The 23,588-nt window shown below is 41.1% G+C and overlaps 1 protein-coding gene across 3 annotated transcripts in view; it reads left to right on the top strand.

Moving 5' to 3' along the window:
* Positions 1 to 23,588, top strand: part of arhgef10la (Rho guanine nucleotide exchange factor (GEF) 10-like a) — a 186,157-nt gene that overhangs the window by 4,973 nt on the left and 157,596 nt on the right. For all 3 annotated transcript variants that reach the window (XM_080423025.1, XM_080423026.1, XM_080423024.1), the window contains exons 2-4: positions 6,415 to 6,750; positions 9,214 to 9,241; positions 19,750 to 19,919. In XM_080423025.1, coding sequence (XP_080279151.1) covers positions 6,420 to 6,750; positions 9,214 to 9,241; positions 19,750 to 19,919 — 529 coding nt within the window. In that variant the 5' untranslated portion in view covers positions 6,415 to 6,419. The remainder of the gene's footprint in view (positions 1 to 6,414; positions 6,751 to 9,213; positions 9,242 to 19,749; positions 19,920 to 23,588) is intronic.

Genomic DNA, 23,588 nt, shown 5'->3' with positions numbered 1-23,588 from the left:
CTTTTTCTGTGATCTACTGGTAAATGTGGTGGGGTTACTATTACGGTAAATCTAAGAGAATACATAAAAAATACAAATCTCTGGCGAGCCTCCCACTCAGACTGCTATGCCTCTTGACAGCCGAGAGGATGATGTAGTCAGTCTGTTCTCTCTGAAGCCGTTTGCAGTTCCTAAATTGGCTGAGTCACATTCGTATCCCTTGATAGGATGTCGCCTGGGAAACGAGCTATAGAGTGGCGGAAGGAGGAATGCCAGAGGTTGATTTGTGTTTGCCTGGAACTGTTTGTTGTTGTCCAAGGACCCCCATCTCTTTTAGGCTCTGACAAGAGAGGGTTGTGGCAGTTGTAGACATCTTCTATTAAGGAAAGGCCTGAAGCAGAGCTGTTTCTTGAGGTCTTTCTATTAGAATACAATGCTGTTTATTCAGTCTTCACCAGCTGCCGTTCTGAGGCATTGTCTATTGACAATACTTCCCTCTGACCAATATCTGTGTAGTTTGTCTACAGATGCACAAACATACCACTATCATGGGCTATATACCCATTTGCAACTGAGCTTATTTGCAGCAACTGAGTTTGAATAACTGACTTGAGCCCAATAAGTGGTTGATAAGTGATTCAACCAAGTGATTTCTGTTTATGCCTTGTGAATTTAAATGTTGCTTGTACTCTAATTAAGCTATGACAGAAGATCAAGCTTTATTTAATCTTTGTGGCAATGAAATGGGCATAATGTAAAAAGGTTTTATTAATTTTATTTTATTTGAAAATGTGTGTGTGTGTGTGTGTGTGTGTGTGTGTGTGTGTGGGGGGGGGTCTTTAAAAGAATGGTCTTGATCTGATCTATAAGTAAAGTATCTTGAGACAACTTGTTGTGATTTGTCACTATATAAACTCCTACTGGGAGTGTGCACTGTGCGTGCAAAGTTTCATGCCAATCGGTGCCGGAGATAAGCAGCTCACAGACACACTGACGGACGGACAGGGGCGAAAACATAGTCTCCAGCCTTTGGCCGACCAAGGCCGGACTGTAAAATTGATTCATTGATTGACCATGACACCCCAAGCACTTCAAACCTTCACACGTCTCAACACTGCAGAATTTTAGAGCTGAGCATAGAACATCTTCTGTAGCTTAAAGATAGAGATTACTCATTCAGTTAGTGTCTAGTACACTAAACTCTCCTATAAACTCTCCTCCTGTACAAATACACCATTACCGCATTTGGCACACGGTGGAAGAGTTTTCAGGGTTTTATGTAGGTCAGAGATGGGGTGTGTTAGAGCTGGATTCATCTCCATTGTGTGATGTATGCTATTTTCTCTCAAGAGCAGCTTTCATACAGAGCTACCCTTGAGGCTCTTTGTTTTCTTTAGTTGATAACTGTTTGATGATATGTCCAAACGTATGCCTTCCAACTACATTTTTAAAAACACCTGTCATTTAGAATTTTGAGGTGTGTTTTTTTTCCTCCTTCTGTTTTCCAGCGTTTAACTTTTTGCAGTAGTTTTAGCTATGAATCGGTTGAACCTTTTCAGCTCTTGTTGATTTCCAATAACGAGATGGGAGATCATCTTGCCATCTCAAAGATGTGAGGGAAATGCAGGCTTCTGCTTGTTCGATGATGACAGTCTGCTCTGCTGGGCAATTAGGGGTGATTAGTCGGACAGCATGGCTTGCGTCTGTTTAAGTGTGGCCATTATTTCCTATTACACACGACATTGCAGGCTCCTATGAAGCTCAGGCAGAGAGGCAGTAGCTTTCCTCTAAAGTCAAAATGGATTTGCACACACAGATCTTTCATTCTTTCACGCCAAGACGGTCTCCACTATACCACACACAGTACACAGGGTGCCATTGTGGAAGTCCGATGTCCCCCTTAATGCACTTATCACGTATTTATCTGCCACATTAGTGCTTTATACAGTGGTAGCCATTGTACAAGTCTCCCTTCACATCTACTGTATCATACATTACTGCACTATACAGTATAGTATAGAAAATAACGTAAAAGTACTGTGGTGGGCATTGTAGAGGACTCCCTTCAGGTTTGCATCCTGCAAATAGCCATGATGGCATTAGTATGGTCTTTTTTTTCTCTTTTTATTTTTTAGCAATAAACTGACATATTACAACCAACTAGTTGTCACACCATTCCTTGTCCTGACGCGAGAGCAAAACTTAATATTATGTCCACGCAATTCCTTGCGGGATGGAGCAAAAAATACATCTGTGGTTCTGTAAGCATGCAGTAAAAAGCAGGACTCCTACAATGACTGCATCTGTACAATCCAACCCCAGCCTTGATGACCTAGTGTGAGCTAAGCAGTGCTATGGTGACCAATGCAGAAACAATGCTTTCTGCGGCTCAACTGAGGGCTTTTTTTCCATCCACAAAAGAGTCATTGTTAATTAGACCAATGAGTGGGCCGGGTGGAGAAACTGTGTATGTGGTACAGAGGAGTTCCATTGGCCCAGAGGCTAAATCAGTTAGATGGACCTATAGTATGGGAACACACCCATGTCACACTTGTAAGCAGCTCAGTATGGTTTATTGATATTGCTTTATTTAACCACTTGAGCCCTATAACGTTGTATGACAAATAGCCAAATTAGCCGATCTACAAGCTCACAACAGGCCGACACGTTGTGACCTTGTAGATCTGCCATTTTAGCTATTTTCTTGGTTGAAAGTGGTTAACTGTAGAGAAATGCTATTTTACAACAACAACAACATCTGGTTTAACACGCAAACAGATACACATTCATACTTGAGAGTTGAGAGCTGCCCAGTACATCTGCAGTACAGTTTTCTATCGTTGGCCATTGGCCAATGGAGTGCTACTGGGATGACGAATGCTTATGACGTCTTTTACTTAGGCCAACGCGGAAGTTACCTGCGCCATGGGTTCCTTCCCACTGTTGATTTCAAATGGAATTTTTGCACCGGGTGCAGAACTCTCAACAACTCAACACACTTGTTATGATTTTTGATTAACCACACAGGCAATTAATACAAGTTAAAAAATGTATTGGATATTCATGATCCGGTCAGTCTGTTTACTGACATCATGTCCAAGTCCACATTTAGTTGTCAAGGAGGCACTGGCAGGAGTAAACAATAGGAGTTGGCTCATGGAAATGATTAGGTTCATGATTTTGGATCTGGCAATGCATTTTATACAATCTCCAAGAAAAAGCCTTTCCCGGACTAGACTGTTTTCCCGCCTGGGCCGGTGGGCCGGCATGTGTTCAGCCCTCCTATCCGTGGTGTTATTTCCCAGGGGCCCCGGCAAACTGCCCTATCAGGCTCAGGAATGTTCCAGCTAGGAAGTAGTTCAGCACTAATCAAAATGCAAAGCAGATGGTGTACACGACATCACCGGGGCCTAGGAGTAGTACACTTGACTTCTACAGAGCTTAGTATGTTCACAGTTCAATATTGCATATTTTATTGCCATATCAGCCAATGCTGTAATGAATTTGAGTCACCATGCTCAGGGCCAAACATACCATTACAATACACACTGATTGACTGACTGAGCTTTCCTCTGAGAGTAGTACAGCTATTACCAAACCTAACATAAGGCTAGAAAAGTGTGCTCCTCAGAGCACAGGTCTCCGCCAGGCCGTGTTGCCTAGCCAGGGCCCGTAAACTTTGGTCATAGCCACTTGGAATGGGATCTGAAAAATCTAACTTGTACATCTTGATCACATGACCCCAGAGATAATGTGTACCGATTTGTGTGAGGTTTCGACAAAGTCTGTAGGAGTAATTGCAAAAAAATTGCAGAAAATGTAATCTGGCACAAACAGGACCTATAAATGTCGTCATGATCCATGGAATCCAGGGAAAAAAGATGTTGATTGTACGACCTACGGTTCACGTTAAGCTTTCATGTGTCAGAACCTCAGACACATTGGGGCTGATCAATGTATCCCCCGCCCACTTTGTCAACAGCTGTTTCTCAACTTGCCCACTTTGAGTTTCTCACTTGCAGGTCGAAGTTGACAATACTTGTCAACACACTGGGGTTTGATGGATCTTAGTATCTTACTAACGGCAAGATGCATCCACCACACCGTTCCATCCACCGTCCACAGGCTGTTGAGAGCCACGTTTCATGTATTGCAACAGTTTCCTCACATACATTCTTAAACTTTCACGGAGCAAGTTTACTGTATGTGGCAAAGGGAGGAGTAAGTCCCCCCTGTAGGGAGCGCAGAGCCAGTGTCAACGGTCTGTCTCATTGTGGCCAGTGCCACACACACTCTTCCTCACCTTTTCTCTTCCTCCGAAAAATGCTACCTACTGTACTGTATTATATGACTGTGCTTTTACTGAAATAGTAACAAAACAGATTTATTTACAGTATTTTTCAGATGATTCAGATTTTCCTCTTGCAGAGCCACGCTGTAAAAAAATGCTGTTCCCAAACACTTATCACCCGTCTGCAATGATTTTTTTTAAAAAAAGGTTTACGTTACAGCCACAAAGACCTTTGCTCAAGACTTAAGAAAGCATGTAAAAGTGCCTGTCGCTTTCTTATCCTGAGGACATTGTCTCCTATAGAAAACTGAAGGCACTATTGTCATCAGTGTAAACGGGTGTAGATATCTTAATTAATCTGCCACTAAGCCTTCTCAGACTCTTTTTAATTTAGCTAACCGTATTTCTCATAGCCATATGTTATGTTTACAGTGCTGGGAACATAATCCCCTGTTCTCTTTATCTCCCTCTGTCCTGGTTGGGAAAGTATTAGTATACAATATATGCTATTCGGCTGTGTTTAAATTATTTTAGTTTTAATCAATCTAAGTCAAGCAAAGTTCAGAATTGTTGGGGCGTTTTGGGATACATTCTGAAGTTGTGATTACAGAATATAGTTAAAACTTTTGCACTGCATAAAGTAAATCCGTTATGCATGCGTGGGACGTTGGCTTCACAGCTCTGAGCAGATTCAAAGGGATAGATTTAGTTAGCTGCCTGTGGATTTCATCTCTGAAGCATTTTCCAATATGTAATAGTTAAGTCAGACATTTATTGAGCATAAATAGTATATTTATAGGGCATAAATATATTAAAGTATAAGTAGATTTATAAATGATCTGCCAAATATATATTACAGGGAATGAAATAGCAAGACCCCCACTAAGAGAATCATATACAGTAGAAACGGAGCCCACAGGTGGATACTGGGGTGGTGGTCGAAGTTCATGGGGCTAAGCACAAAGCAGCAGCATCACAGCAGACTATCACAATGGCAGAGCAGTAACAAGCAGAATGAGCACTAAGCAGGGAGGTTTAAATAGCCCGTTCCAATCAGATGAAGTGTGCATGTGACTGATCACCTGATCAGGAGTGCTGCCTTGAGTTGTCTCCCTGAACTAGCTCTGCAGGCTTCACATTATTTAGCACAATACTGATTGTTACATTAGATACAGTGTTGCTAACTTACTCGCCACTGTTGTTAAGCAAAGTGTCATAGTTTGTGCCGGGACCAGAGAACATTATAGCTTTTGGTTAGTTGACCCTCATCAGTTGACCTTTAGTCATTTAGTGATTTAAATGATTGACTAAAGTATTACACTACACCTAAAATCGATTCTAAAACAAACCGCAATCAATGCAGGGACTTCAAAATGGGTGTTATGGGGGTTCGCCATCTGGTCTTCTTCAGCATGCATGCTGCTGTGCTCTGCAAGTTGTAACTGACCAACTGCTTTTTTTTATAGACTAGACAGGAGAGCGTTACAGTGATCAACATTCAACAATAAAGAATAAAGTCCACACACTGGTTCTCAGCTCCACTTGTTTATTGCTGTTTATTTGACGTTTCAATCAAAATATCTTTATCAGGAAAAGGAGGATGTGCACTCCCATTACTGTAATCAAGCCTGCTAGCAATAAACCATCCATGCACTAACATTTAAGTATAACCGTGAGAGAGAAAATATTGAACTCTAGCCATAATCCTTAATATGTTGAGCAATGGTTAAAAACGAAAACAAATTAACCGAAAACTAATGTTGTGTGCATTTCTGATGTAGACTGGTTCTCCTGGTTCTTGGTGTTGAGTGCAAGTGATTGTCATTTTACACTTTCTCTCTCTGAACCTCTGCCCCCAATCACTAAAATATTTGTTCTTCATTCAACTGTAGGAAACATTCTGACATCCATGTATTATTTATGTCAGAAATCTTGTACACTTCACTAAGGTGTCAAAATGGAGCTAAAATCATCTGGGGATGCAGATATATATATCAGCATAACTATGAACATTAATTTTGTGCTTTCAGGTGACACAGCCACAATGTGCTATGTTAATCATTTTGGCTGTGCAAGTTTCACACTTTTCAGAAAATAGTGGACATCAGTTATATTTACACACAGTGGCCTTATCTCTGTTACAGACGTTATGTCCACTGCGGAGCCTCAGCAGACGCAGAATAAGGAGGACGAGGAGGATGAGGATGAAGAGCAAGGGGAGCCATTTGAGTTTGAGGACAGCACTGAGGAGGACAATGTGGACACAGAGAACAAGAAGATCCCCTCAGATCTGGTCAAATCTGTCCAGTCGTCTGCTACCGAGGTTAAACCCGTTGGGTCCTCTGTGAACACATACAGTCAAATGCGAGATGATGTCCCGAAGACGACCTCTGTTAACTCACAACTGCTTCCTACTGTACTGACTCCTGCTGGGCAGGAGACAAATCCCTCTAAGGATGCAGTCCTTAATGCCTGTACAGGTAAGGCAAGCTTTAATGAGATGAAATTAAACATAATGTTTTCCACACTTTTAGAGCATATCAATGGTCATAATGGGAACATACTGTAGTTAACAATAGATCCCCTTAAAAGTAATTTAACATTTTTTAATCTAAACTCTATTTTTAGTCATCAGTCGGACATTTAGCAGAACTTATTTTATTTATTTATATATTTTAAAGTTAATACAAGTTAATACGCAATACAAAATAACCTGCGCTAGGACCCTGTAGATTTGTTTTGGAGCAGTATGTCCGTTAGTGATGAGCGGGTCGACCCGTAACCCGCGGGACCCGCGGGTCAACCCGCGGCGCGGGTAGGTCGAGTCAGGATTTCAGAGAAAATTATGCGGGCTGAGGGTGAGCGGGTCAGCCGCTCTCCACGAAAAAAAAAAAAAAAAACCCTATTTTGACCAACATGCTTGTTTATTCAGCCCATGACAATGTTGTGCTACTGTAGACATTTAAAGGGACTTTGGGTACTTAAAAGAGCGCTATATAATATATATATATATTCCCACCGCGGGTCGCGGGGCGGGTTGAGCCATAGATTTATATATGGGTTCGCGGGGCGGGTTGAGGCGGGTCGCGTTCCGTCGCGGGTTGGGGCGGGGCGGGTCATGAAAAAACCCGACCCGCACATCACTAATGTCCGTGCTTTTGTTTTGAATAGAATTCTGGTAATTGTAGTTCTAACAGACAACAGAGTGCGATAGGTTCCAAAAAGACAGCTAACGGATGTTACACAGACCCCAAAAGGTTACAAGGTCAAACCCCATAACAAGCATAAGCTAATCAAAATGTCCACTCTAGGACTGCAACAGTTAGTCGAACTAATCTATTATATATTTTTTTTACTGATAATCGATCATTTTATAAAATAATCGATTAATAATCGATCTCTATTTTGGGCATTATAGCCGAAAAGTTTCAAAAGAAGTCAAAAAATAATGAAAATAGCCGTTCTACAAGATCGGCTATTCTCACTACTAGAAGTCGAGCCATGGTTGAGTCATCGCGACATGAGCGTGACGACGTGGTCTGCCGGTCCGCCCTTTTAATATAATATTTTTGCACGACACCGTTGTGCGACAAAGTAAGGTGGTTAATTTATGTGTTGATATAAAAAATAAAATAAAAGAATAGCATCGACAGTTGCAGCTCTTATCAACTAACTCGCTGTTCTGATAAAGCTTATCTCGCAAATGCCTGTCATGTGCGTGTAATGTTTGTTTTCTTGTACAGGATAGGGAAGCATGAGGGTGTCCTGGTCACAAGTCTGTTCCTTGCAACGACCATACATACATACTGTACATGACATCAAGATGTTCATGAGCATGATATTGAGTTGCTGTGTTCCCTCAGCTGAATGCTGTGCTTTGATACGCCATCAACATAATGTTGATATCAGCATCACGGCCTGTCATCCCCACACACTGTACATGTGTTTTTAGCCTCACTTAAAGGGATTTCTTTACTTCCTTAGGCAGTCCGGCATAAAGCACAGTTAATTGGATGAAGTCATGCAGATATCAGTATCATGTATTAGCTACCTGGGTAATGTTTCCAAGCCAACAGCCCTGGTAATTGCACCTCTGACCAGATAAAGAAGTGAGATTAAAATCTCTGAGATCTTCCACTGACAAAACGAAGGGATTAGTGATTAATTAAGAGGCTTTTTTAAACCATGTGGACTGTGCTGTATCTGTGGTAATCCGATAAGTGGGGGAATTGTAGATGTTGTAATGATGTGTAGAGGAAGCTTGTTACATAAGCAAGCAGTAGAGGGAGTTGGTGAGGGATTCAGGCCCTGCCCACACCAGAGGACTGGTGTTTATATAGCGCTCTCTTAGGAGATAGATCATTGTAGTTTCACTTCTACTCAGTTTTGGTAATGCTTTACATTCACAGTATTTCACAGTAGTCTTATTCCAGTGACTAAAACCTATTTATTAAACTGTGGAAGTGCTAATTACATAATAATTATAATAATAACAAGAATGTCTCACAACCAATAACTAATACATAGTTAATACATATGCTGTATTATGTATTAGAAACATAATAAAGTGTTAGTAAGTTTTCAGTGATCCATATGTTACTAAATGCTGTCTCTATAAAATATCTGTTTATATCTTGATCATGTATTCCAAATTCACTGTAAATCATTATGACTCAGTACTGTATGTAATAGTATCCTAACTTAACAATTATGTGCTATTTTATACTCCATTGTATGATGATGTTGCATGGTGAAAATAGCCAAGCGACAAACTCTCAAAGCGATGGGACATGTTGTTACCTTGTAAAATAAATAATAATAATAATAATAATAATATTTCACCTATAATGACATGCCTAAAATAGGGACACCAGGTTATGGTAGACGAGAAGAATCTTCCTGACGTGTACATTTTTTAACATGCTTGTTTGTCATCCCAACAGATGTTCCCGTGAGTGAATCATCCAGCCGGTAAGTCATTCCTTCGCTCTGTTTTTTCTATCACTCTGTGAGGAGATCATACAATAATCACATCAGCCTCTAGAGCTAACTTATTCTAGTTCTTGTAATCAACTACTATATTATTGTATAATACCATACAGTACTCCTAATATACCTGTAAAGGTAAACATTCTGACCATAATGATATTTTCTTATTGCCGTTTGGTACTGAAATGTGTGTAGATTATGATCAAGTATAAGGATCAAGTATAAAAGCACTTTTCTTCCCCTGTTGTAGGCCTGTCCCCGACTAAGGATTTGTTTAGTCGAATCTAATTGGCGACTAATTGCCAATAGTCGACTGGCAGTCGACTAATGCAAAAAAAAATATATATATATATATATATATATATATATATATATATATATATATATATATATATATATATATTTTTAGGACCAAAATACATTTGATTTCAAAGGGCCAAGTCTACACAGTTTGTTTTGTGTCTCCAGCAGAGTTTCTAGTGTCTCTATCTCTCTCTGGAAGAGGTTGCACAGGAACTCTGCAGCCACACTGAGTCGCTCCAACACAAACAATACAAAGACGAGGAATAAGAAGAATAAAGTGGAAGTTACGTGTAGTTGCAGGTGTAGACTTGGCCATAAAACAATTAAAAAAAAAATTGGCCCTTAAAAAAAGAAATATATATATATATCTTTTTTTTTCTCGACTAAGAGACACGCAGTCGACTCGGACCGCCCGCGACTAATTAGTCGACTATTCGACTAGTCGAGGTCAGGCCTACCCTGTTGTATCAGAAAAATATACATTATGCATTATGCTATCTTGTATGATGGCAGTGTCAGAAGACTGTATATACTGAAATATTCACACCTTGACTGTAGATAATGTATGTAAACTTTACAATCATGAAAATTTGCAATGTTCTGCACTCATAGTATGCGTAATAATGCTGTATGAGCAACACATCAAACACAGTATTACTGTTACTACAGTATATTGTTGTTATCTTGACACAGGAGGTTTTATTCATCTATTGACAAAAGATGTTTCTGAGATGTTTTCATAGAGACCTCAAATGTTCTTCCATCGTTGATTATGCATGCAGTAATCCGATGCCTGCCTATAGAGTTTATTACCCACGGTTGGGCTCAGCTCACTCAATTCAGTTGGAGTGAGGAAGAAAACTTTCTTTCCAAAGTGAAAACTATAATTAATTTGCCTTAAAAAGTCTGTTATATGCAAATCCTGCTGTACAGTGAATGCACTCTACAATGTCTAATGAAAATATTGAGAATGAAGGCTCAATCATTATTCCATTAGTTAAGTCCCAGTTTCCATTTGGATTCGAAAGCGAATTGACCCCAAGTGTGTTATTATGGGAGACCGCCAGCATATACAGAACCAGGTTAGAGGTCACTGCTGCAGCACACAATTATTGCATACACATGGCAACCATCTTTTGCTAAAATGTGTGTAGGCAGTTCCTTCAATCAATATCAAGCCTGAGTTAACCAGTGGTAAAATAATATGTATTATTATAGTAAGTGCTAGATATGCTATAACAACAAGTATGCTATGCATCACACAAAAGTAATTGTCTTTCAAGCCATATCCAGTCATTCTCTAAATGCTATGGCATTAATTATACTGAGATACTGAAATGGAATAATAATAAAAAAAAGCTATTTATGTCTGTGGATAGTTTTGCAAAAAAAATTGCAGTGTCACCATTCAGGTGTCTCTCTATGGGGGGTTCCTGTGATGTAGCACCTGATTTAGGTTGAGCCCCCTACAGTACATGGGGAAGTGTGCTGGGAAACCTCTACAGATAGGAGAGTATAGGGCTTTATTCCTGTGGGCTTTCCTGTGCTGAAAAGAGGGGTTCATGTGGATGCAGGTCTGTGTTTAAGAGTTTGCATGTGTGCGTACTTGTGTGCATGTGCGCGCGAGTGTGCGTGTGTGCGCGTGTGTGCGTGTGTGTGCGTGTGTGTGCGTGTGTGCGTGTGTGTGTGTCTGTGTGTGTGTGTGTGTGTGTCTGAGGTCTCTGCAATTTCTCTTACAGCGCTATTTCTGCTGAGTGCACTTTTCCACGCTGGGCTAGTCAATACCCTTGCCTTTTAAAGGAGAGCTATCAATAGCAGTTTCCACCATCAAGGTGTAAATCGTGTCAGCACATCCTGGCAGATCTGTCAGCAGTTTGAGAATAATATTGCCAAAATGTTTTGTGATTGTTATCGTGGAATTCCGAGGCTTTTTCTTAGCACTGCAGTGACAACACATCGTGTAGTAACAGCGATTTCTGCTAAAGTGTCCTGGGGGGGGGGGGTTGGGTGGGCAGGTTTGCAGGCACTCAGCCTCAATATACAGTAGATGCATGCCAGGAGTACTGTGGGCATCAACGTTTTTTATTAAGACTGTGAAAATGGATTCTTAACCATTTTTTGGGCGGTGTAGCCGCCCCTATAAGTGGGGTTGGGACACCTCATTAGTACACATTTGCTGTACTGTGATTGGCTCATTAGTACACCCCTAGCTGTACTGTGATTGGCTGACTCTATTGGCTGACTCTATTCAGCACTGTGATTGGCTAGCGAGACACATGATGACATTAATAACCTATAAATAGAACTATGCACTTCAAAAACCCCTTCTTTTTTTTTAAGTGAGCCTCCATCACTGTGATGGCCACACCGCCCACTTCACACTGGGTGTGATTTTTTACATTAGAAGGGGGGCTTTAACAATTCTTTCATAGAAAAAGGGGAAGGGCTTTTACCACATACAACAAATAGCGGAAATAGCCGATCTACAAGATCACATAGCGTCACATTGCCATGCATTGTGAACTTGTAGATTTGCTATTTTTTTTTTTTTTTTAATGTATTAAAAACATGTTTTAAATGTGAAAATTCTTGGCAAAAATGACATGCTCAAAAGGGGATCAGGGTTAAGTGGTCAGATAGCATTGGCAAATCATATTGATGGACTAATAACTTGCCCCAGGTCTATCAATGGAGTATTGAATTGTGACTCAAAAGCTGTCAGATTGGAACATTTCACATTTTTGTCAAAGGGGGTACATTGACTTCCTGCTGGTCATTAAAAATCTGGCCAGAAATAAGGGGGACATTTAGTCTTTTCAGCACAAAAAACATGGGCTTTTGTATCACAGCATGCATCTATCTTGACATAGTAATTGCCACCATTTACTTTTGGTCTTTGACAGATAGCTTTCATTAAACACATTGCATGGAACCACAGCATGAAAGGAACTATACAAAAAGATGTCAAAGCCATGACAACCATGAATGCCTCAGTTTCATGTTGAAAGAGCTGTGACGTTTGACTGTGTATACGCGTGGTACTGCTTTATAGCACATATCTAGTTAGTTTTTTCCACATTCCTTCTTTATTGTCTTTGACTCCTTACTCTTCTTTTTTTTTTTTCTATAATTTTTATCCCACGATTTTGTAACCCATATTTTTTCACCAAGTGCCAATTGCCTATGTAATCCTGGGCGCTACTCTCCCTCTGCCAGCCTAGGGAGAGCCCAAGCTGAAGCTCATGCCTCCTTCAATGCATGTCGAGCAAGCAGGCCGCTTCTTATCACCCGTCAGGGGGGAGGTTCCCTGGTTAGACGTAGCGCGTGGAAGGAACACGTTATTCCAACCAGTTCCTTTCCCCTCCATCAGGCGCCCTGGCTGACCAGGGGGAGGCTGTCCTTACTCTTCTGACTGTGCGATTTCTCAGTCTGAAGTCTTGCAGAGCCATTTTAACCACATATGCTGGGCATGTCATAATAGGTGAACATTTGAGGAAAATAGAAGATCTACAAATTCAACTTGTAGGCTAGATAGGCAATTTTCACTGTTTGACGATAGGGTTGAGAATGCTACTTATATTCTTTTTTTTTGTGCTTGCCTATGTTGTCTTGATTGTGCTGTGAAAGCAAAAAGAGAAGATTCTGTAAAGGCGTACCACCGCGTGTATTTGCCCAACCATAAAACATGCAGATACACTGTAAAGTCAAGAGCCAAGTGCTTTGAGTGCTATCTAATGGTAATCTCTTATGAGCAGAATGGCTTTGGGACCTAAGGCCAGGTGCATGGCAGGGAGCAACTTGATGTTAGAGCCAGTGGTGGGCGATTGTTTATTGATAGAGTGCTACTTTTATGACCTAGGGACATGCAGAGCTCCACCAGTATGGTCAGCACAATGTCCACACAGTTATGACGAGCAGGCCATGCCAGGAGAGACCTGAGGGGAAACAAACTTTAAGTCAGGTGTAAGATGCATCTGGGCAGGCAGCACTAGGCAACTGGCACTGCAAGCACTGTAGCTTCAGGGAATGGAAACAGATGGAAGGCATAGATAGATTTGCATTCAGGCGCAAGCTTCACACTCCAGGCTGTGCTCTGCCCCCAGGCTATGTCATTTGCTCTGAAAAATTATTCTCTCCTTATACGTATGACTCACCAGGGCTGATAGGCATGCGTGACTTCCGAAGGGGGCGTGCAAAAGATGTGCCTGGATCTATATGTTACAGTACGGATTGAAAAAAGGACCATTCGTTTTTTGGTGCGAGGCGGAGCAAGCGGGAGGCTTTGATGTCGCCGCGGTAGAAACCGAACGCTCTGCTCACGGGGCGGGGCTTACCGGGCGGGGCTTACTGTGCACCTCGGCGAGCAAGCCGCGGCCGTGTGCAGAGTGTTGTACCGCAGCGACATCAAAGCCAGTTTGAGATGTCTTTTGTTCTGTGCATTGAAATGAATGAGCCAATGTCTAACAGATATGGCAGCTGTATCATATTGTTTTGGCCGAGTGGTAAATCTACTTCCTCATAGGCTCTTTCTGCAGCCTATGGGAAGGCTATTTGGGTGAAGATTTGAAATGTTTATTAGTGTACAGCTGAGAGGAGAATGGGATCTGATAGTATGTGAACCACATATGCATTTGCAAATAATTTAATGTTTTTGTTTCAGACTGAGTGGAGCATGATATGGGGGGACTTTTGTCCAGAGAGAACACTACTACCAGCTTGTCAACGTAAATAGCATATCTGCAAGCTCATGTGTCACATCTGTGAGCTTGTAGATCTGCTATTTTCTTATTTTAGAAAACTTGGACAAATGTTTGCCTATAATCACATGCCCAAAATAGGGAGACTACGTTGAACGTGGCTAAGAAAAGCATTTTAAAGTCAGTTTAGTGCACTATTGCATGATTCTTGACAGCGTCTGATTGTTTTAAACTCGGGGTGGCATTAGCCGTTGCTGATTCGATCCCCAGCTTTGACAGGCGTGTGTATTACAGTTGTGTCCTGGTGACCGGAAGGTGGCTGGTATTACATCCACGGCACTCTGTCAAAGTGCCATTGAGCAAGTTACTGAACCACAAAACTGCTCCAGGGGGTGTCTGCCATGTGTGTGAATATGTGTAGATTGTATGTGGCTGCTTTGACAGTGCATGCCATGCATGTATAATGCTATGCATCTAGAGCAAATACATTTTCTATCCAAGCGAAAATATACATTCCAATCATGTGTGTATGCGTGTGTATAACTGATCTGCTAGAAATAGATTCCTCTTCCTCTCTGGCTTATGTCTAATGTGTGCTCCGTCGTATGACGATGTCGACTCGTGTGCTGAAAATAGCCAATCTACAAGTTCACAACACGTCGCAGATACGTTGCGTTGTGAGTGTGTAGATCAGCTATTTTTGGTCTCGTATGACAAAAGTATAAATCGGGCTATACTTATTTGGTTGCTGGTCTGTCTCACTGTTTGCTACCATAAATCATTCTTCACTCCAACCATAAAAGGACAGGAACAGTAACAATCCACAAGTCATAAAAGGACAGGAACAGTAACAATCCACAAGTCAAGTACAAGAGTCAAATTCTTTATTTTCAGTTCATAAACATTGTAGCAACAACAATAGCAAAACATTTTAATTCAAGAATAACAATAAGGAAAGTAGATAATAGAAATAGCTCAATACTGTATCATAGTACACTTTCAGGTGGTTTTGAAGGTGTGTGTCTTATTTCTAAATATAACTGTATGTACAGTATATACTGTAGTGTATATGACTATGCAGATATGTATATACTGTATACTCATTACTCAAAGTGTGTGTGTGTGTGTGTGTGTGTGTGTGTGTGTGTGTACACACATTTATTTTTGCATAATGCTTGCAATCATAATATATAAAGTGTTAGGTGCCTGTGTGTGATGGGGAGGGGGGGGGGTGTTCAATACAATGCTACTGTTGTATTTACACACATTATTGTGCTTTGTGTAGCATGACCTGCTCATCTGTGCTTGATAGATGGCTGTCATCTTGACTGGCTGCTTCTCCTTCTGGCACTGTGTAGCCTTGCTGGGGTGTTTAATGGGAGGATAGATTTAATTACAGTAGACAGGGCTCGCCTACACTTCACGTCCTGCCATATCATCAGTCATGTTGGGGGGAGAGCTGTCCCTCAGTGGCAACGTCAACAGAAGCCATGTGATGTAGCTGTGTCAACAAGATTTCCCCCTGTGATGTCAGAATGAGCTTTTAATAGCTAGGTCCAGGGATGCTTCCTTTGAATTAGAATTACTGGTGATTATACCAAGCTGGTAATGAGTTGCCAGTTCTCAGGGGCAAGTTGAGAAACTCTTGAGTAACAAGCAGTAGGCGTGAATCTGTTGTTGTACCATCTGCTATCACACAAGGTCCTCTGAATGAGATGTTCGGTGCTGCTTTAGCTACAGTAGTAGCCCCCTCTCCTCCTGCATGGCAGATTCCTCAGTTGAACTCTGGGAGTGTGATACTGTAACAGAACCTAGCGCGTACATTTTTAACCACATGAACCCTATTGTCCATATTCTGGGGCAAACATTTGCAGAAAATGACAGACTCTGCTATTTTCAGTGCAGAGATCTGGTATGGGGCTTAGTATAGACCCCTGGGGGACACCGGTCAACAAAGTATATACGGTATTAGTGGTTAAAGTTGAATACTACTTACGTTCTATTATACTTAAAAAAAAAAAAAAACATGGCAAAAATAGCTGATCTAAGAAAATAGAAAAGTTTGCAAACTGTAGCTCGCTTCAATTACTTTATTCTGCTCTGAAGAAGAGCAGTGTGCTCGAAACGTCAGTCACTCAGGTGGATGCCAATGCCAATGGTGGATGCTCAGGTGGATGCCAATAAAGCCATTGAAGCGAGCTATAGTGTGCAAACTATTCTATTTTCTTTTATCTTCGTCTCCTTTGAAGTTCAGCACCTGCCTTTTAAATGGTTTTGTGGATGTGCGTGACCTCCTTTGATCCTCGTTGAAAATAGTTGATGTACAAGCTCACAATCACGACACGTTGTGAGCTTGTAGAGCAGCTATTTTCATTGTTGTTCGAACAACGGGATGCCAGGTTGAAAGTGGTTAATACACTGATTTTGCACAGAGACAGCCATTTCCTTAGTCCTTATTCATTTACTAACCCTGCATTGATGCTGCAAAAATAGTTCAGACATACATATTGTATATGTTGTGGAACTGGCTGCATTTGGCAGCCAAGCTAATGTCTCTGACTCTAGCTAGTTTCTACACCTCCTTGTAGGTTGTGACAGCTGAAATAAAGTGTCACAGTAGTGTGGCATTACAAATTGAACTTCAACAATTTGCTACATCTGTATGTGTCAGCCGCAGCCGAGACCTACACTACCACCATGTAGCTGAGGTCCCTGGTGACACCACAGCATGTAAAGTGGACCACAAAGAGCATGTCAATGCTGTCAGAGCAACATGAAAACACCAGTCATCTGGCTCTAAAGAAGACCAGTAAATTGCAGCTTATCCTTCTTGCCGTAGTCACATTTAAAGATGTGTTCTATGATCTGAGCAACAATTTATTAACCACTTAAACCCTATATTCTTGGTTGCCCTGGGGTCCCCCAGCAATAATTTTTGGTAATACCTGTAGAAAATACACACATAAAAGCCCCATATTCTGAATATTAGGGACAACCGTAAGGGTCTTATTTGGTTTCATTTGTGTACTCTCTGGGATGCAGACGCACGACTGTCCATTTGGTTCCTAACTATCAATCATTTAGTCTCTAATGGATTATGTGTTTATAACACTGTATAATTATTGTTATAAACACATCTATATTTATAATGCTATAAACACATTTTAAAGCATTTTATAATTGCTTCTTAGGTCAAGTATCATAATGTTTAATTGCTGGTCACTCTGACGTGTTTTTAAAGGATCATAGTGTATTATAATTCTCATAGTTGTATTACATTATAATATTTTGGTAACGCATGATCACTGTTGTAACAATAATAATAATATAAAACAATTATGTAGCGCTTTTCTGAGTACCCAAAGACGCTTTAAATGGGGAGCATGAGAAAACAACAAATACAAACAACTTTATTAGGGGAATAAAATCAATAACAACAGTGAAATTAAGAATAAAGGGGGGGGGGGGCGGTGGAGTTAGCTGGGGAACACGATATTGAAGAGGTGGGTTTTGAGGGCGGTTTTGAAGGTTTGGAGGGTTGGGTTTTGGGGAGTGCATTCCACAGGGTTGGGGCAGCAAAAGCAAAAGCTCTGTCGCCCCAATGCCTTATATTGTCATTCACTATCACTAGAAGTGGTCACTGGGTGCTTTAAGTAAACTAATGACTTTCCTGGAGGTGTAGGCAGCAACATTGTGTGTTGTTCTTTAATAGATTAAATGCTATTGTTTCACTTTACTTAAAGCACCCAATTACCACTCAAGGCAGCTACATGCTCCAAATTAATCCATCCACCCACCGAACTGGGTGGGTGGATTACTACAAAATGACCTCACTGAGCAGCAGTGATAAGCGGTGAGGTGGTCACCTCAGCCCACGTAGCTGTTTTTACTCTCCACCCACCCACACCTCCAATGGGGGAGGAGGGGTCAACCCTAACCAAACATCAAAGAAGTATGATGATGGTGTCTTATCAATATTGAACTTAGATGGATAAGTGAATTCGGTGGGTGGATGGATTCATTTGGAGCGTGTATCTGCCTTTAGAATTATAATCAGAATCACAATTGATTGACGAAATTAAAAGCTCAACTTTAAAGTGCAGGACCACATAGCACAAATTGGGCTCAACAGCATTCAACGCTCATCGTCATAATCACACTATAATGCATCTACTGTATGATATTCTAATACACTATGATCCTAGCCAAAAGAAAAGGTTGGTAAGTGACCAAAATATAACTATACCTATAAATATTAAAATGTTGTTATGAAGCCCTATGGACTGGAATACTTATGAGTGTGTAACTGTAATTATACAGTATAAGCAGATTATAATGAATAATAAGCAGATTTTAATAAAGCATGTTACATGTTTTTGAGCGGTGTAGCCGCTCCTATAAGTGGGTCTGTTGAGCGGTGTAGCCACTCCTATAAGTGGGTTTGGGACCGTCGTGAAAAGACCGTCGTGAAAATGTGTCTTTCGCTGTACTGTGATTGGCTGACTCTATTCACACCCTTTGCTCAGTACTGTGATTGGCTAGCGAGACGCATGATGAAATTAATAACCTATAAATAGCACTACGCACTTCAAAAAAGAAGTGAGCTTCATCACTGTGATGACCACTGTTGTTGCTAAATAACACCGCTCACTTCACACTGGGTGTGATTTTTTTGGTGGTGAAACCGCCCCTATATGTGAGGTTTGGACATCGACATTCGCTGCACTGTGATTGGCCACCATTGTACCCCCCCCACCCATTGTACCCCTCCCAACCCTGCGCTGTGATTGGCCACCATTGTACCCCCCTAACCCTGCACCGTGATTGGCCAATCACAGTCTATTCAGGACTGTGATTGGCTAGTGAAACATGACACATGTGCATAGCCCTATAAATAGGACTATGCACTTAAAAAAAAACACATTTATGGGTTTTTTTAAGTTAGGCGTGTACAATGGTTGGTCCACAATATAACTTTTATTTAAGTGAACTTCCATCACTGTGATGACCACTGTGACCACACCGCCCACTTCACACTGGGTGTGATTTTTTTATTATTAAAAAAGGTATGGTTGTGAGTCTGAAAATGAGTCGTGTCAGAATGCTGTACAGATTGGACCCAATAGCAGGCACACTGAAGCAGAATGAGAGTAAACAAGTCCACGTGTATTAAACCACAGGGAAAAACAAGAGTGAAGGGAACAAGACTTGAATCATGGTCAAAGGGGCAAGCAGGCATGTGATAGCTTAATTTCCCACCCTAAATTCCAGGGAAGTTGAATTTGAGGTTTTCCTACTGCAGTGCCAATATGGCTCCTGTCAGACTTTAAGTGGATTGTAGGAGTTGTGGGTGTGAATACTTCCCCCTTGCTCAAGCATGCAAACACATACTCACAGTATCCACCCTTTCCATTCACAAAAAAAATACTTTTAATGAGGCACACAGCCTGCGCTGTATCAGTTTTAACTTTGCCGTTGTTTGGTCACCAGGGTCTCAGAACCAGTAACAACAGCAGCGGCAGGAGTTGAGCTTGGCACCTCAACCTCACCCTCTATAGGAGACAAGTTTCCTTCTGGGGCCCCTGCAACCGCTGCGGAGAAGAGAGAGGATTCTGACGAGTGCAGCAGAGATACAGCCAAGGAGAACCATTCCTCTGAAGGTACACATCCGAACGTTACAGTATGATTTGCATATTGTAAGAGCTCACAGGTCTCTATTTCAGCCCCAAACTGATGTAACATACTCTTGAAACTCTCAAAACTGATGAAACATACTCTTGCCGTGGTACCATGACTTATTAACCACTTGATCTGAGCAACAAGGGAAAAAAAGAGTACAGATCAGACACCGATCAACTCAGTAAGTATAGAGGGTTTAGTAAGCCTTGCCGAGCCTTGTGGCGGCTTGATGTGCAATGACGCCAGTATGCCACAGGGACTTACCCCCAATCCAACCCTTGATGCTGACTGAGTGCCAAGCAGGGAGGCATTGGTCTTTGGAATGACCCGGCTGGGGAATCGAACCCCAACCTCCCAATCTCAGGGCGGACACTCCACATGGCCACTGAGCTGGTATAGATGGTAAAAAGAGTTTAAAGAATTACTTTTTTTCTATCGATTAGTCACCCCATGGAGACTTGCATTCAAGGATATTTTCTTATTTTTGTCGCATTCCTAGGCCAATAGTTTGATGACCAGCGGACCGGTAGGCAGTGGTTCCGGTAGGAGACACAAAGGAGACTCTTTGTGTCTCCTACCGGAACCGCTACCGGTCATCAAATTATTGGCTTAGGAATGCGAAAAAAGGAAAAAAAAAATCCATGAATTCAAGTCTCCATGGGGTGACTAATCATAGAAAAAAAGTCATTTTGGGGTGAACTATCCCTTTTAAGTGGTTAAAACATATACATGGAGTTCCAGGAGAAATCCGCCGGTCGGAGAGTTCAATAAATTTATAGTCACACAGATATTTGATCTACAGTACAGCTTGTATTTGCTTGGCGAGGCTAGTTTATTTGAGCTTCATCAAAAGTGTCAAGAAAACCTTATTACACTCTTATTGTCATTATCTTATAGCACTTCAATGATTCCTGTGAAGAAAAAGGCAGCATATTCCATGAATATGAGGACACCCAGGCGCACACGCTAACATGTATGTGCGTCTATGAAAATGCGCACACAGACATGCTCAGACACACACACAGGTGCATGTGCAACTGCACAAATATACACAAGGATATACACACTCCCATATACGCACACCCTACATGCTCACAACCTCCACCATGATTTGATTTCCACATGGACATGACATGAATCCAATTAATTCAGGATGAGGATCAATAGAGGACTATTTCCATGAAGCAAAATTGCTTTTGGATTTCGACTCAGTCAGCAAAGGCGTCGTTATTTGACGGTGGCTCAGTAAACAGACTTGCAAAGGAATTCTGCTGTGCTGCATGATATTTCCCCATGTCCTACTTCTCTACACTCACACATAGGCCTAGGTTGTTACGGTGAAAGCAGTGTGTGTATTGTTTAAATTATTATTAAATTATTACAAATGGCAAATCTTATTACTGCAGCAAAAGGAAAAGGGAACACACATCAATGTTGAGGACTCAGTAGTGCCGACCACAAGGAAAGATGCAGTAGTTGAGGAAAAATGCTCTGAAGACAGGTTGAAATGTTGTCTTGTGATAATATACCACATTGAGGCTTTGAGTGTGTGACTGCTTTTCTTCTAAATATATGTATATATCTTTTTTACTGTACCTTCTACTGCTACTGCTGCTGCTTATACTTCAGCTACTGTGAATGCACACAGGTCTGTTCTTATGGATTCTCTCCTTTTAGTGAGTTCCAGCCGCTTCCATTCATAGACAGATTGTTACTGTCGGGCAGAAACCTCGTATCTCCATACGATATGTAGTTTCAACTTTTAATGTTTTTTTTCCTTTATTAAATTAATGCCCTACTTCCTCATACAAAAGTGTCGCGCAAAAGTAGCTGATCTACAAGCTCACAACACGTCATGATGCGATGTGTTGACAGCTTGTAGATTGTTGAAACATTTTGAAAGTGGAAGTACTTAAGTCTGGAGTTTATAAATATTTAACCAATGAAAAGTATTAAGCAGCAGCTATTGCTTTTATGAACAAATGCTTGTGAAGTTGGTAAACACAAGCTACTGTAGTGACAAGTCACAAAACATGTGGTATTTTTAAGGTAGGGTTTTTTGGTCAAAACCAAGTTTTGTGTTAAGGTTACACAACTATATTCCGATAACGTAATCATTGCTATAGACCAATTAATTGTTTACCAACATTGAGACTGGACGCACAGGTGATTGTTTAATGCAATCAATTCCCAACATATTGTTTCGGGGTGCTCTGGTTCCAGTTCATTCAACCTCCTCTTGTGTGTTTGTTAGTGAGGCGCGTCCTAGCGAGACATGACAGAATGGGTTTCATTTGGTGCCGGCCTGCGCGCGCATACTGGTTCTTATCAGTATGACGTCGTCTGTTAACACATTGAATGCCAATCGCGTAGATCTACGCGAACCTATTTAAAGCCGCAGCGTGCCAGTCGCGTAGATCTACGCGAACCGCCGATTCCCATTGTAATCGCCCAAGGTGCACTTTCCGAATTTTTTTGATCCATTTCCGTTTCCGGTTTCCGGTCGGAAACGGAATTATTCGGGTTCCGTTTTTTTCGATCGTATCCGCTTCCTGTCTGGGATCCTGTTTAAAACTCGATTTTCTCGGTTTGTTGTTTTTCTCCTCGCTGATCACTGTTTAGCGTGTATGGACGTTTCTCACGGATCCGCTGTGTGTTTAGAACCAAATGAACGCGCACTTTTAACTTATTTAGCGAGGTCTGTGGCGACATGATAAAAACAAAAAAACAACAATAAAACGCTGGCACTGGTGAGTACATTATGAGATTAAACTCTGGCATGGAATGTGTTAAGGGGTCTATAGATTGTTTGTTAAGTTACATGTTAATAAACAGAACATTCATGGTGGGTTGCAAAATGTCAAACAATCAGGAGAGAGTACCCATTTATCAGTTTAAATTATTTTTCCAGTTCTAATTGTGTCATTTCTTTGTGTCATCACTTCCTGTATGAGTTCTCTCTCCTGATTGGATGAAATTGGTATCCCGACCTGAAAATGCATTTCCTGTTTATGAAGAGCTGGAGAGACAGGGAGACATGTTACTGAACAAACATTCTTTAGCAATGACTACAATCAGAACAGAGTTATTTAACACTCATTTTACTATTTTTTTAATGTTAGACCTTATTCTGGATTGATTGATTGAATACTTTATTAGGCAGCAATGTAAACAGCACATGGTACAGTAAGACATTAAAGCTAAAAGGATAACACAAAAAAGTCCTGGTGACTTGTTTCCATCGTGGTCCTAAGTATTCAATGAATCAACATGGCATACAAAATTAACAAAATAATACATGTCATCAACAAATACAAACACTGTTGTAGCCTACTGGGTTTTTGGGATGGCAATAGTAATTTGTCTCTCCATCCGCCTGTTCCCAAACAAGATGCAGTATCTTGAAAACTACTGCCTGGATTGCCATTGAATTAGCTGTCCACCTTCATGCTCCCCGGATGGATTGTTAACTGTTAAACTCGCCGACTAACACTTGTTGGCTACAAGTTCTTGAAATAAGTATTTATAATCCCTCTTTAGCCTTAAGTGGTGTGCTATAGGTCACATACATTCTCACACCAGTGCCATCAAACGGGTGATGACTGGGGACAGGTTTGACCATACAGCAACATTTGACCTGAGGGGACGCC

Source organism: Gymnoscopelus braueri (assembly GCF_963280865.1).
Source record: "Gymnoscopelus braueri genome assembly, chromosome: 3".
In the NCBI taxonomy this organism is placed as follows: domain Eukaryota; kingdom Metazoa; phylum Chordata; class Actinopteri; order Myctophiformes; family Myctophidae; genus Gymnoscopelus; species Gymnoscopelus braueri.
This window is presented reverse-complemented; position numbering and strand designations above follow the sequence as displayed.